General features: G+C 41.4%; 1 protein-coding gene across 1 annotated transcript in view; it reads right to left on the bottom strand.

Moving 5' to 3' along the window:
• szt2 (SZT2 subunit of KICSTOR complex) overlaps nt 1-15,499 on the bottom strand; it is a 97,523-nt gene that overhangs the window by 63,321 nt on the left and 18,703 nt on the right. The window contains exons 21-40 of the mRNA XM_079650194.1: nt 15,210-15,323; nt 14,906-15,109; nt 14,124-14,221; nt 13,498-13,636; nt 12,472-12,768; nt 11,700-11,907; nt 10,364-10,411; nt 8,505-8,632; nt 6,718-6,994; nt 6,405-6,564; nt 6,172-6,264; nt 5,507-5,585; nt 5,014-5,304; nt 4,727-4,862; nt 4,301-4,417; nt 4,150-4,219; nt 3,632-3,817; nt 2,359-2,571; nt 1,955-2,174; nt 1,712-1,786 (exon numbers count right to left, since the gene is read on the bottom strand). Coding sequence (XP_079506320.1) covers nt 1,712-1,786; nt 1,955-2,174; nt 2,359-2,571; nt 3,632-3,817; nt 4,150-4,219; nt 4,301-4,417; nt 4,727-4,862; nt 5,014-5,304; nt 5,507-5,585; nt 6,172-6,264; nt 6,405-6,564; nt 6,718-6,994; nt 8,505-8,632; nt 10,364-10,411; nt 11,700-11,907; nt 12,472-12,768; nt 13,498-13,636; nt 14,124-14,221; nt 14,906-15,109; nt 15,210-15,323 — 3,153 coding nt within the window. The remainder of the gene's footprint in view (nt 1-1,711; nt 1,787-1,954; nt 2,175-2,358; nt 2,572-3,631; nt 3,818-4,149; nt 4,220-4,300; nt 4,418-4,726; nt 4,863-5,013; nt 5,305-5,506; nt 5,586-6,171; nt 6,265-6,404; nt 6,565-6,717; nt 6,995-8,504; nt 8,633-10,363; nt 10,412-11,699; nt 11,908-12,471; nt 12,769-13,497; nt 13,637-14,123; nt 14,222-14,905; nt 15,110-15,209; nt 15,324-15,499) is intronic.

Raw genomic sequence — 15,499 nt, 5'->3', positions numbered from 1 at the left:
TTCATCCCCCCATGATACCATGGGTGCGTCTCACTTCGGTTATTTTTCATTTCCTCGCTCCTCGGGCTCGGTATCACCGGAAGTTGATTTGTCTGCGCCATCTTGAGTACCGTCCCAGTGGCCTTATTTGTGCCGGAGGATCGAGGAGTGATAAAAGAGGAGCGATAATGGAGGAACTACCAGACCATCCTCTGGTGAAATCCTCAGAGACTCGCCCCGCCCGTTACTGTGTATCGCTCACTGATTGGACGATGCAGCGCATGCACTGATATGGCTGCTGTCAGACAATCAACTATGCGGCGTCAAACAGACGTCGCTTCACGTGACGCTCCGGAGGAAAGGACGTCCCACTTCTCTTAAAACTCATTTCCCTGCTTCTCATGATTTCCTTGCGTCTCTCCACGCTTACCTGGTGGGAGGGACTAGTCGCAGGGAAACGACGCAAGTGAGGGACGTAAGGAATCCATTTAACCGAAGTGAGATGCAGCTTAGGTGTGTGCGTGCAGATACTTGAACTGCGTGTAATCATGGTCATATATCTTGATATCTCTGCCTTTTAAAGGTAAAAACTGTTTCATGCTGTTAATCTTGCATTGGATGATCGATTGGTAAACTATCAACAACAAACTTGTTTTAACTTAATTTGTCCTACATATCCCACAAGGAGACCCGTTTGTTATGTTTATTAAAGAAAATTCAGCAAGATGGAAATATTAGATGTCCACGTCACATTGTTTGTGATGCTGATAGTTCTCCGAGTACGACATGTCAATGGTCTTTCCATTCTACAGAAAATGTAGCAAAGCCAATTGTCCACAAGATAATAATAATAATAATAATGCATTACATTTTTTTTATTAGAGCGCTTTTACAGGTGCTCAAAGCGCTTTACAATTACACATTACACATATTAGACATGTAAGAGTCATTACTGTGGACATAACCCACAGGAGCAAATACGGGTAAAGCGTCTTGCCCAAGACACAACGGCCTGACGCAGTGGCGGCCGATGGAGCGCTTGATCAGAAGAAATGTAGATCCAGCTGATTCATTTATATACACTGACTAAAAAAGTATAAAGTGTGTTAAGTCACAGCAAAAGATACTGCTTGACTAGAGGTCAGAAATGTAGTTAGATACTTTTACCCAGACGATTTTATTAATCTTATTGTTTTATTCAACTAATATAATATTAAAACAGACATTTTATACAGACAATGTACTGTACCAGCGAGGGTAGAAAGCAAATAGTCTCCAGCGAGTAATCAAATGTTATAGTTTCTGGTCAAAGACCCCAAATATTATGAGATAGTAACTTTAAACTTTATTTTAAAATATAAAATTAATATCAAGTCATAAGGCTTGAATTTAACGAAGTCATTTACAGGGTTGAAATATATAATCTGTCATTATTCAGATATTATATTGAGGAGATTCTGGTTCAGTGTATGACATAGTTCAACATCGATTATTGATAAACTGTATTACTCAATTGTTGTTCTATATAGCTTTTTACCCAAGGAGTTGGTTTGCCTAGCTGGGTTCTGACTGACTTTAATTTTGAAGTTCTTCTGGAAGGATTTTGACTATGATAATATTGTGCAAGTTTTCATATTGCAGATATGTATTTCGTGGAAGTATAACAAGCTGGTAAAAACGAGGTAAAAAGGATGTTAAGCTTGATGGAATCAAGTGTATGTGCAGCTCTCACCCTGCATGTCTGAGTCCAGGCTGCCCTGACTGGAGACCACACTCTGGACTCGGCTGGGCCGGAGTTTACCTCCGCCTGAGGAGAGAGCATTCAGAGTCACTACAAATACAGCAGCTGGAGAAGTGATTAACTGACTATAGATACAAGCAATGCATAAAAGTGAACAATTTAAATATGTTAGACAATTACAATTAGGAATTAATTTCTCCTCAGTAATAACTGTAATCTGTCTGATGGACTCACTGTGAGAGGCTGACTGCATGGACTCAGCCAGGCTGACACTGGATGGCGTCTTCGGGGGGGAGGTGGGCTCGGTGCAGGGTTCAGTTTGGAGCTGTCCTCGGCCCGCCCCCATGCTGACTGAGCACTGAGAGACAGAATCCTCACACTCACTGATTGGCTCACTGGATCCTGCAACTGTGTCACAGGCAGCGCCCACACTGATGGACCTCCTGTCTTCACTCTGCAGGGGGACAGTTACAGTCAAAATAAGTCATTTCATGTAAACATGTTTCATCTACTGTGCATTCATCTTCACCAGAGGACATAAAAAAACCGGGCATAGAAATGAGCTAAGAAGCTATTTGTCATCCGTACGATGATATGCAGACATTTTCATTTATCCATATCACTGTGACATATCTGACCTCACTGGTTGCCGGAGCCTCTGCTTCAGTCTCCAGAATCACTTCCTCCACCTGTGGCCCCTCACTGCAGGGCTGGGGGGGGCCTGCGGTGCTCTCAGACAGCCGCTTGGTGGCGTGGATCCTCTGAGGGTGCAGCCTGCTCAGGGACATGTAGTAGAAACTGTCCTGCTCTCCGTTCAACACGTAGCCGGAGAAAGATATTCTGCGGAACTCCTGCAGAACACACCGTCTCAATACATCATACTAACGCGTAAATACTGAGGACTCATTTCCTGTCCCATAAAAAAAAGGGACTAATTGAAAGCATTATATATTTCTATTTAGAAATTAAAGGAGCAAATATGCAGGTTCAACTCATTTGTAAGTACAATAGAGAATTACTGTCATTTTTTTATATTTTTTTTATTTGTAGTGACCATATTTAAACATTTAAGTACTATACAATTTGCCGTTATTATTTTTGAAATAAATGCACAAAACATTGCCCAGTAAATTCTTTTTCATGCTGTTCTCAAAACTGTAGATGTTGTGCATTGTTCCCAACAGAAAGAAAGGAATTATTTGTATTCTTTTTTTTTTTTTTTCTTAGGCACTGGAATTCTCCAATGTGAAATATCTGTGAAGGAAGAATATAAATAAACTAAATATCAATTGGAAAAACAGCATAGTATGACCATTTGGAATTTACTTTTAAAGGTCCCATGTCATGGCCATTTCCACTGATCATAATTCCATTGTTGAGGTATACTTAACGTAACGGCTCCGCGGACGTAACGTAACGGCTCCACGGATTGGCCCATTTAGTTCCGGGTACGTGCTTTCGTAAGCACGTACCCGGAAGAATCAAATGGATGATGACATTTCACCAACGAGACGTTTTGGGGAGGTATTTTCTGTGTTAGTGTTTTACTCGCTACAGGGTGTACTTTAAGGGGTTTGACTCTGCACACCGTTTACATGCAGAAAAACCTTCATAACACACAAGGGGACGGGTAATAACCGGAAAAGCATGACATGCGAGCTTTAAGTAAAAAAACTGTATTTGTAAATAAAAATGAAATTCAAAGCTTGGCCCTCTTACTAAAATCTTGTTAAATGTAGTCATTAAAGTATTACTTGATAATATACAGTTGGACATATTTAAACATATTATTGAAAAGAACCTCGCTATGATCAGCAAACCGAAAACAAAAGGAGCAACTGTGCCTCGTGTTGAAATGCGAATATTCCTGGAGTTCTTTGTTTGTGTGTGTTTGTGCGTGTGTGTCCTTGCCTCTTTAAATTTCTCCAGAGACTGCTCCGGCCCAAAGACAAACTGCAGCGGGACGTCTTCACATCGACAGTGCGTCCGCCCACTGGAGCGCAGGACATGCTCTGCCACTTTCTGCAGCGTGGCCGAGCTGATGACCCGAGAGTGACGCAGAGCAGAGACGATCTCATCCTCCACCAGCCAGCGGATCTGAAACACACACACAGCAAAACAGGACACACACATCACTGTTGTGTAAGTGAGGAAAGAGCAAAAGTATGGGACCTGTAGTTTTCATTGAAAAAGTATTCTATCTCAACAAAGAAAATGCTGAATATACAATGCAAATATTTGTATAAAGTAGAAAACAAAACCAAAGATTAAAAAGAAAAAATGCTGAATTATCAATAGAATATTCATATAAAATATGTATACATGGTAAAAGATATAATGGTTATTATGCATTTAATGCCCTTGTTCAAAAGGACCAAATGAAAGTGAAGCTTAAAATTGAGCTTGAAGAATGCGATATGTAGACTCACCGCGTCCATGGTGGACAGAATGGCTAACTTGTGAGGAAGTGGGAGTTTGCATAATGGATCACCAGAGACCCTGATGGAAGGAAGAAGGATATGAGAAAATGTTTTTCTATTATTCAGATCGGTATTGTCTGGATGTGTTGAACACACTCACCCGTCAGCAGCAGTTGCCCTCAGACTGTCCAGCCCGGCCATCAGCCCCTCATCAGAGCGGTAGGAGGAGGGCTGCCCTGGTGAGCGATTCAGGGACACACTGCTCTCTGAGGTGTACCTGCGCACAGAGACATAGTGTCGTCATCATGTCGACATGTCTGGCTCTGGCTCTGAATTAAGATTTATTTCGCATTAGGACTCATTTATGGCTTTTGAAAGCAACTTGAATGAGCAAAGCAGCACTGACAGGATTTACCTTACTATGGTTATTTAGTTTCCACATTACAGTACAAAATGTAATCATCAGGATAAAGATATTTCCATCAGCTACAGAAGAAAGTATTTCAATCAAATAGAAAGTGAACATGTGCTAAAAGATAATGATCTTCTCTTGCAAACATGCTGAGATGGAAATACTTGGACTCACCTGTTGTGATGGAAATCAGCCATGACTTCAATCTCCAGAGGTAGTGTCAGGACGAAAATATCTAAAGTGACCGAGAGCTCATTTAAATCCAAAGACTGTAAGGCCTCTGCGTTTTCCAGGCAGGAAATAATCTCACCTGCAATCACAAAACTCAAATTAGCTCTGCAACAAAAGCAATATTATTGTTGGTCTTACTTCCCCATTGGATGTGTGACTAAGCCACATTTCAATATGATTAACAGGAATAGTGTCATCTTTAGTGTTCACATTGTGCGTCTGGTACCCACCGAGGCAGGTGGGCAGTGTTTGCATGGGCATGGAGCCGTGGCAGCTCTTCATGTTGACTGAACAGGTGACGTGAACAAAGAGCGGGGGCATGTCCAGCTCGGGCCCGTCGGCCTCCAGCAGGGAGTCCCCCTCCAGGATGCTGAAGGAGTCTGCGTCCTGGTTCACAGTGTTGGAGTCGGACAGGGAGTGCTCGTGCCCCTCTGCCCGGGACCCTGAGGCTCGAGGCTCCTCGTACTCCACCACCAAGTCTGTGTCGCTCTCCGTCATGATGCAGCTGCCCGAGAAGTTCTCTGCACACACATTTCTTTTATTATTATTATTATTGACTAGGTTTGTCTCTACCTTCACAAAATAAATAAATGATTCTTTACAGGCAGTATAAGTGAAAACTAAAAAAGAAGCTTATCGTATGCCTACATCTGAAAATGTTTTATCAAAACACAAAACAAAAATAAGGCTCACAACATTTGTAAGTAAGCGAATTACCCTCACCGTCCTCAGTGGCTTGTTCAGCCTCTGACAGCAGCTCCTCACTGAGTCTCCTCCCTGTGTCTCCTTCCTCTGAGTCCTCCTGAGGAGACAAGCAGTCTGCTCAACATGCAGCTCACACATCAGCAGCAGACAGCTTTCACTACTTATATATATATATATATATATATAAAATATTCTTATGTATAGATATGCCTATGTATTATATTGTATGTTATTCTGTACAAACTCACACTCTACTTCACTGCATTTAAATGTGTCTATAATCTAATCTAATCTTAGTTTATTATTTGGATTATTTGTGTTTGTTTTTCCTTTCAATTTATATAATCTCTGATATTAATTTTTAGATGCAGTGATAATGAGGTACTCTGAGGAATAGATGTACCGTATATCTTTCTATGTTGATTTGTATATACACTGACTGTTGTATTTTGATATTGTGTATTTTATATGTTTATTTATTTAAAATATAATTTATTCTTAGATTATTCTTTGATAAAAAAAAAAACATAAATATATAATTCCTCCTTTTGTAAGATTTTTTTTAAGTTTTTCCACTTCATTATCTCCAACATTCATTTTGTAATCAGTTTGAAAGAGATATGAGGAGCGAATTAGCACAAGGACACTAATTACAATGGCAAAACACGACCAGGTCAACTCACCTCTTTCTTGCATGAAGGCGGGCAGTAGAAGAAGTAGTGTGGGTTGGAGGGCACCGTTTTGAAATACTGGCTCACGACCCCCATGAATTTATCCTATCGAATTATTCAATTCAAACATTGGTTTCACCGTGTTAGCTTTGCATCTCCTGAACTTACTGATTATTCAGAGGAATAACCACATGTACTTTAAAATGAATAAATAATGACCAGAAATATATATCTTTATATTGTACCTGTATGATTCTGTGCAGATCAGGATACACTTCACACCCGGGCTGTGTGTGCAGCAGACTCAGAGGGAATAGTGGGATACTGGCTGCTGTGGACTCATGCAGAATCGACGGAGAGGACTTCCCTCTAGATTCAGCTTCACTGGCATCCTCCATTTCAATACTATCGCCAAAAGCATGAACATTAAACAATATCAAATGTGTTGGCTCATAGGAAACTGGCTGAAAACATGAAGCCTCGTTGTATCAAAAGCATTTACGGTGAAGTTGAAGTTGTAAAAGTTAAGCAGTTCTACATAAATATACATTGTGTTACCTGGATGAGGAGACCAAGGCTGGCCTGTCCTCTGCTCGCTCCTCCTCCTCCTCCTCCTCCTCCTCCTCCACCTCTCCGATGGTAAAGGTGGCAGCGGGGCTTCTGGCAGGTTTTGGGGTCCCGCCCCCATGCTCCCTGAACACCCGGATGTGTCCACAGAGGGTGTGCAGGAAGGCAGTGACGTCGATCTCCTGCAGGGACTCCTCACAGTAGTCCATGGCCATCAGCAGGTCCTGGGAGCTGATGCTGTAGGCCTGCTGCAGGCTGCGGTACACACCTGAGGAACAGCCACTGTTATTTGCATTAAAAACACATAGTGCACGCACTTTATTCAAGAAACTCTGTTCCGTACATTGTTCTTGTGATTGCAAACATACAATACTGAACAAAATCTTTAGACCGGGGAAAAATTACAAGAACTTGCATTTTGCACTGGTGGATTGTAACCAGGTTGTTAGTAGAGCTTCAAAATGCAAAAAATAAGAAACAGGAGCAAGAGACCAAAATATAGAGTAGGCAATTTATTGAAAACTGCATTTAAACTCAAACAGGCTGTTCATCTGCCGATCAAAAGTTTAAGACCATAGCCTTAACAATAATAAATGTATTCTCTTGGTGTTTATTATTGAGAAAGATTGATACGTTGTTATTAACCTGTTAAGCCCCAAGCCTGTTTTTCAGGTTTCAGGCTCGAAAATGACCATAACTAGACTTCTAAAAGGGGTAAATTAATAATCTTGTTTCTCAAAGCAAGGATACACCTGTGAGTTGGATGTAGAAAAGTCAGAATCAATATAGATGTTTTTATTTTAAAGTAAATTCAGATTGAAAATAGTAAAACAAATTAAATAATAGTTTCCGTCAAAAAAAACATTACTTATAGTGAAAACCACCCTTGAATGATGGGATAGTGACGAAAAGCTTTAGATATCCAAACTATAACATATAATAAGTACCCTGTATCAAGATTGATGCAAAACAAGTGATAAAAAACCCACTTCTGGGGTAATTTGGGTGTATTTGCCATATCTCTGGAACCCATCGGTCGATTTTGATGATTGACACCTCTTTTGAACCATTAGAGCCAATAGAATCAAGAGGAAGTCCTAAATCCATCTAAACATTACCATTGGTGAATGAGAGTGATGCGCAGCCAGGAAGCTCAAAACCGGAAGCTGCGTTACACTCTCATACACTCTATGAAAACTCCATTATTGACATAAATATGATGATGGTGGATTACCAGTAATCATTTCAAAGTGACACAGACACATTGGATTAACCTTCAGCAGCGTGTATATGCGTTTTAATGCCCTTGAACACAACTTTTGATCAGAAAACAGCAAAGGTAAGACGTATTTGCTGTTTTGGCCCCGTAAAGTGAAGTTATGTGTTGTCTTTGCTTGCCTTTGCTGCCGTGAGTTCTCAGTGATGATACTTATACCATTGGAATCTGTGGAATATCAGCTTTCATATGATATCTTGTTTGTGCAGATCCGATGAAGTATAAAAGATCGTTAACGTGAGTTATGTGCTAAGTGCGTTAGCACTCTTTCGCTTAGTGCTAGTTCAGACGCTTGGCCGGGGGCTATGGGGCTTAACAGGTTAAGATACATTTGGGATTTAAAAGTAGATTTTTTTATTATCTAAAAGTTTTCTTAGATTCAGTATCAAATCATTTTAACATCTTTACCCCATTCTTAGCTTTGAAATGTTTTACATTTGTACAAGTAAGTCTCCCTGTACTTGTAATTGGCTAATTGTACAGATGTGTGTATGCCGGTCACCTCTGACGTAGCTCTGGTGGTAGTGCTCCTGAAGCAGGCTGCAGAAGGTGGCCAGCTCTTTGTGTTTGTGAGGCTGGGCCAGGAGCTCGGTCCAGGGGGACGGACTGCTGCGGTCCTGAGACAGAGACCTGCACAGCAAACACACAAACACATACACAAATACACACACAGTAAATAAACATAGTTAGAAAAGTGATTTGGTACCAACAAGGACGAGAACTTTTCAAATGTTCCATTAGTTGTTTTTCCTCATATTTGTGTAATGAATGTACAACATTAAAAATACAGACAGTTTTATGCGGACATTTTGAATAAGCACAGAGAGAGATTTAGCCTTCAGCCCAGAGCTCCACCAAAGTAAGCAGTATCCAAAGAGCTGAGCCGCTGGAGCTCTGCAGCCTGCGTGTAAATCGTTGTATTCGGGAAGAAATAGGACAAAAAGGAGGAAAAACATGAACGCTTGAAAAAAGATCTGGATGCCCAAAGTGTTCATATCCATGTAAGAGAAAGGTGTCAAAGTGCTGCAACATGCTCATAACTCTGTGCAGGGAGTGTCAGACAATCATATTCAATCTCACAATCAAATGAGAAGCCATAATTGGTTTTATTACACTACACATAATTTTAATTTAAGAAAGATTTTCTTTATTGGATCTTGAAATTAAAATCATATGGATGAATCAATCAGGTGGATTATGATAATGGTAAAAGGGATAGCATCGTCCTGGTTTTTATTACATCTCATTTTAAAAACATGATCCCTGTTTTCTCACCAGTGTATGTGATAAAAAGCAAGTAAATTAGAATGTTTTTGCAGACACACAAAAGACACATACTAGTTTAGTTGCAAGCTAATACAGTCTTTTGTGAACCCTAAAATGTTGAGTACCCCAAAGATTTATGTTAGAAATGTATAGTATGGGTCCGCAGCACATAGAAACTGTCGGATGCTGACCTGCATATGTTGGGCAATTTGCACTATTAGCATAAATTGCGTTAATAAGCATGAATTATTATTATAGCCCATGTGGACAATTGTTTAAAAACGGCTTGGCTGATTTGGGCGATTTGGGGGTGGGTTTGGGGGTATGTGTACTCTTGGTGGGCTGATTCTGATTGATTTTGGGTCTATTTTGAAGTTTTTGTGGATTCTGGATAAATTGGATTAGATCATTTCTTATTTATTTGAAAATAAATTATCCACAGTCGAGGTTATCATTTTGCTCTCTATATCCAATGGTCGCAACACTTCAGTTAGCCCAACGAGAGTACAAATATGGCCACTGTCTGGTTAAAACTGCCATTTTTGATCCTGATAGTGTAAAAAATGCAGTAAAAAACCTCAAGAACCCCAAAACCACACCATAAAATTGTCCATATTGGTAAAGCCATCTTTATCTGTTGTCCCCATAGGCTATCATGCTATTTCATGCTAATTAATGCAACTTGTGCTAATTGTGTAAATTGTCCAACATGTGCAAGTTAGCATCCAGCAGTGTGTATGTGCTGGGGACCAGTAGTGTGTGTGTGTGTGTGTGTGTGTGTGTGTGTGTGTGTGTGTGTGTGTGTGTGTGTGTGTGTGTGTGTGTGTGTGTGTGTGTGTGTGTGTGTGTGTGTGTGTGTGTGTGTGTGTGTGTGTGTGTGTGTGTGTGTGTGTGTGTGTGTGTGTGTGTGTGTGTGTGTGTGTGTGTGTGTGTGAGAAGAGGAAGCGCAGACAGGCCTAAGAGGGAGAGATGGCTGTGGAGCCTCCGGTATTAGAGAAGCAACATTTTCCCATGCTACAAGGGACAAGTGCGTCCAATGAAAGCTGAGCCCGTCAGCAGAGACGGGAGGGGGGGCAGAGACAAAGAATCAACTACCTGAACTTTGTCTGCTGAAACATCTCCCAGGACTCTGCGTCTTGAGCTCTATTCTCACGTGTGAAGATAATCAGAGACACACATGTTAGCAACCGGACTGCAACGCCCTTCTGATGATATTAAAAGGGTCAATTATGTTCAACATTGGTGGGGAAAGATGTTATGCTTATAAAAACGTATGGCACTCAACAAACAATTTTCTGAAGTCTGGGATAACAGCATGTTGACTACATGTAAAACAAAGCAGTCAGACAGGTTGTAACCAAGCACATTTTTGTCTAGATGATCGAAACCGACCCAACCTGCGACGGATCCAGTTTCAACCGTTAACAAATCTGTTTTTTCCTACGCCAAAATCGGACAATTTTAAACCAATTTACCAACTAATTTACGGCTGTGGCTCAGGGACTAAGTGGAGGTCAACCAATCGGAGGGTCTATGGTTTGAACCCCAGCCCCTGCAGTCAACATTTCAAGTATTGTTGGTCAAGATACTTAACTCCAAATTGCCCAAGTTGTTATTACATTACATCATGTTACTTGTTAGACGCTTTTATCCAAGCGACTTACATACTCAATACTGTGGGCAATCCCCACAGGAGCAATTTGGGGTGAAGTGTCTTGCCCAGGGACACAACGACATGCTTACTGCACTGGGGTTTGAACCTGTGACCATCTGATCCCCATACCAAGGTTCTATCCACTGTGCCACACGTATTGAAATGTATGAATAAAAGCATCAGCTAAATGACATGTGAAAACTAAAATGTCACACACATATAGTACAAAGAGTTTGATAAACTCCTCTCACTGCAACACATATCCAACACACCAACTTGGGTCGTGGAGGTCAGATCTGATCATTCTGCTGCTTTACCCACAATCCTCACTGCTGCTGCCTTCAAACAGCAGCTCCTCTCTAAGACTATATCAACACTTCAAATAATCTACAAACACATTCTCTTCTCCACATAGGCTCAACTACGACTATTTCTAGATCAGATGTCAGAAATGACTCTACCTTGGTTAGTACAACTATATTATTAATGATATATTAAGAAGTGTTGTCAAGACTACAATAGAAAAAGTAATTACATTTACCACATGATCATTTTGCAATATTGCCACATTCTCACTGCAAACATAAACTCATTGTCTTACTTGCAATTCAGAAATGATCTGATAGTGAGTTTTTCTGTTTGGAAAGTTAACCTCACATATGATCAGATTATGCATTCAAAATATAAATCTATCATCCAGATTAGCACTGTAATTCCATTAAAACTTCTCACAGGGGTACCAGTTGCTTTCTATATGTGGCCCCTGCTCCACAGTACCTGAAGAACACGTCCCTGGGCTGGCGGCTGGTGCTGGGCTGCACCAGCTGCTCCTTCAGGTGCTCCAGGGAACAGTTGTAGACGTACACTGGACATCTTAACTGCGTGCAGTCACTGGTGCTCTGCTGGGACACCTGCCGGCTGAAGCTGATGTGGAAGTCTGCCTTCTGGGGTTCAGAGAACTGGACGCCTTCTTTCTCTGTACGATCTGGAAAAGGAGAAAAATTACATATTATCCCCAAATCGTTCAGCCCTACACCTTGTTTGTTAAATATATGTGGTAACAATGAACTCAATGTATTAATAGTAATCCCATGTAATGTACTATAGTAGTAAACCAAACATATAATATAATCTCAAGTACTGTGTACAACCTGTACGTACTTGTTGTTTACTTGAGTATCTCATTTTATGTTAATGTTTACTTCTACTCAACTACATTTTGAAAGCCAATATTGTAATTTTTACTTTTTATAAGACTACTGATGAATTTGGATTATGATGGATTGTGATACTTGGAAGTATAGAATGAATTGAAGTTATCTCCACTGAAAAAATTATGAACATATTAATGCATCACTCATTTTAATCCAGTAATATAATAAATACAAATATTCCCGATAATGGCACTTGCAAGGGGAATACTTTCGCAAGGGCAAACTCTTTTAAATGAATTGCTCCAGTTTCCTGTTTTTTTTTAAAGATATCCACAAATGTATACAATTATTACGATTTAGTGGACACTACACTTCAACTGGAGTATGAGACCTACCTGAGCCCGGGGTCCCCGTCCCTGACACTCTGCTGTCCCAGCTGTCCTGGTGCAAGTTCAGGGCCTCTGGGGGCACAGCCTGGTCCTCAGACCCTGGTGAGAACACAGGGGACCTGGAGGTGAAGAGTCCGCTGCTGGAGCTCCTGGGTAGTCTACCAGGCAGACTGAGGCCGGATTCGCTGGTGGAGCCGGACAGGGAGTCGGCCTGAGATTTGTTGCTGGGAGTCAGAGTGTCGTCCCCCTGCATGCTGGCGCTGCCCTGAGGCTCCGGCCCGGACGCCATCAACATCAGAACATCTGCAGAAAACACACAGTATTCACATTTAACTTTTTCCTATGAAGAACGTGTTTAAAATAGTGGTGACATTATGCAAAAGTAAAGAAAATTACTAGTTTTGACTTTTGGAGGGGCGATAAGGCTAATACACATGCTACAAAGGGCTTATTATCCCTGCAGCGTTCATATTACGTGCTCTATCTGTTCCTACAGAGGTGACTCCTGTCCGCTATCTCCCACTGCTGTAAAACTCCCAAAAACTGGCTTGCGCACATTTCAGCAAAATGTCTTTTCCCCTTTTTTCACGACTTCTAAAGCAAATTATTTCAGAACATTAGTCATGGATTTAGGTGTGCTGTAACACGGAAGTAGGGATGGTACTAACTGATCTCCAGTAACTGCAATACATGCAGCTTTTGCTAATTCCTTAGCTTATCTTTGCCTTTTCACTGCCATGCAAGTCGTGGTTAAATCCACACTGGAATTACAGAAGGCAATTAGGGTCAAACTTGGTGATGTGATTAATTTACGTAAAAAATCTTATACGTGTAAAGGTTTCCAGATTAATCGTGACCGTTAACGTGAGCGAAACCTCGCCATTTTATGATGCTCTTAATGTCTTTCATTTTTGTAAAGCACTTTGAATTGCCTTGTGTTAAAATGTGCTATATAAATAAACTTGCCTTGCTTTACCAGGCCTTGTTTAAAACCTATGAAGGACATTATAGTAAACAAAATGCAAAGTGTACCTGTGTATGAAGCGGGGAGGAAGGTAAGGATGATCTGCTGAGAGCTGATGTACTTGGCATAGCACCTCCACTGAGGGGCGGAGCAGCTCCTCTCCCCCAGAGAAGGCTCTTCGTCCACCAGGTCTGCGTTACTGAAACTCTGCAACAGACACAGGTTTACAATAGAACTCATTAATAGAGTGGAGCGTTGTCACAGGCCCCGCTGCAGATATGAGCAGAGAAATCAAAACGGTCTTATATAAGAGACAGGCCTCTATTTATAATTCCCATTGCTTTATTATTGGTATATTTTATCAGATTTTAGCTTGAAAACTAAACTCTGTTTTCTGATGTCCCCAATATTTTTAAAAGACTACTATCGATGAACACTTAAGGCTTGATAGTGAACACATGCAGCATAACCAACCTTTCCACAACAACCCAGTGTTTCACAAAACCCTCTGACTGCTCAAATGAAATTATACATATCTTGAGGTGTCTGGAAAGGACAGATATTTTTTTTAACATAATATAAGACAAACATATCCCGCACAGTTTCCTGCTCAGGTAACTGTGTTTAGTTTTTCCATCAAATGTTATTCATATGAATGTGACATATGGTCGGTGTATGAAAACAGCTGTATCACCTGTAAAGTGCTGGTGGAGCCCATCCCCTCTTTGCTGCTGCCGGTGGTGTGGAATGACGTCATGGTGTCATGTCTGTCTGGAGGCTTCACCAACTCCTCTGACAAAACAGAAAACATAAGAGCAGACATTATAAATGACAAATAAAAAGGGACATGCCATAACCTAAAAGCCCTGTTGTTTTTTCACAGGGCAATCAGTGCTTTGCCCTCTGGTACCAGAAGAACCTCCTCCAGCTCAACACAGAGAAACCAAGGAGCTGGTGGTGGGCTAGAGGAGGACATCCAAGGACCAGACATTGAGGTTGTGGGATCTTATAAGCACCTGGCTGAACAATAAACTAGCCAGATAATTATATTGCACTTTATATGAAAGGAGGGACAGAGCAGACTATCTGCTGAGGAGACTGAGGTCTTTTGGAGTGTGGGGGCCCACCTTTCTTGACTCTGTGGTGGCTGTCGGTTACCACATTCTCTGGTAGACCACCACACACAGACCAACACTTTTGTTCAAAATATACATTTATTTGCAATAAAAGTTCTATAAATCTTACTTTTCAATCCTGTTATTACTGGTTGCTACTTCTCTACTGCTATGTTCACTTACTTTTATAATGCCGCTACGTGCTTGCCTCTTTAATTAATATGTGATTGTACTCTTTTAGTTTGTCTTATCTGCACTGTTCCCTTTGATGTAACAACCTAGATGTCCCTGCTGTGGGACAATACATTATTTCTGATTCGGATTTCTGCTTTCTGATTCTGAGACAGAGACACGCACTGACCTTTAATCACAGGTAAGGAGAAAGGAGGAACATGGCCTTCCCGCTCTCGCTGGAAGATGTGCTGCATGAAGGTGAAGTGGTCGCTGTCAGCGAGCGGGATCTCTCTGTCGCTCAGCTCGTGCTCCAGGCTGCTGTGGAACAGACTGAGCAGCAGCTCGTTGGACAGACAGGGGGCGCTGTGGCTCTGCTCCTCCGTCTCCACTGCTGCACACACAAAGACAGCAAGGAACAGTTACCTCAAAGGAAATACTAAGGTCTTGCTCCTTTTCTATTTGAAATACCTTCAGAAAACAGAGCATCGTACCTGTACTGAAGGTGAGGAAGAAGATCTCCACCTGCTGGCATTTTGGGAGCAGCTGAATGAGGTCGAACTGGAAAGGAACCATGTGGATGCTTTCCTCTGAGGCCAGGGCATCACCTACACACACACACACACACACACACACACACACACACACACACACACACACACACACACACACACACACACACACACACACACACACACACACACACACACACACACACACACACACACACACACACACACACACACACACACACACACACACAAAATCCAGCCTTCATCAAAGA

This window comes from Notothenia rossii, assembly GCF_949606895.1.
Source record: "Notothenia rossii genome assembly, chromosome: 1".
NCBI classification, from domain to species: Eukaryota; Metazoa; Chordata; class Actinopteri; order Perciformes; family Nototheniidae; genus Notothenia; species Notothenia rossii.
Note: the sequence above shows the minus strand (reverse complement) of the source record. Positions and strands in the feature narration are given on the sequence as shown.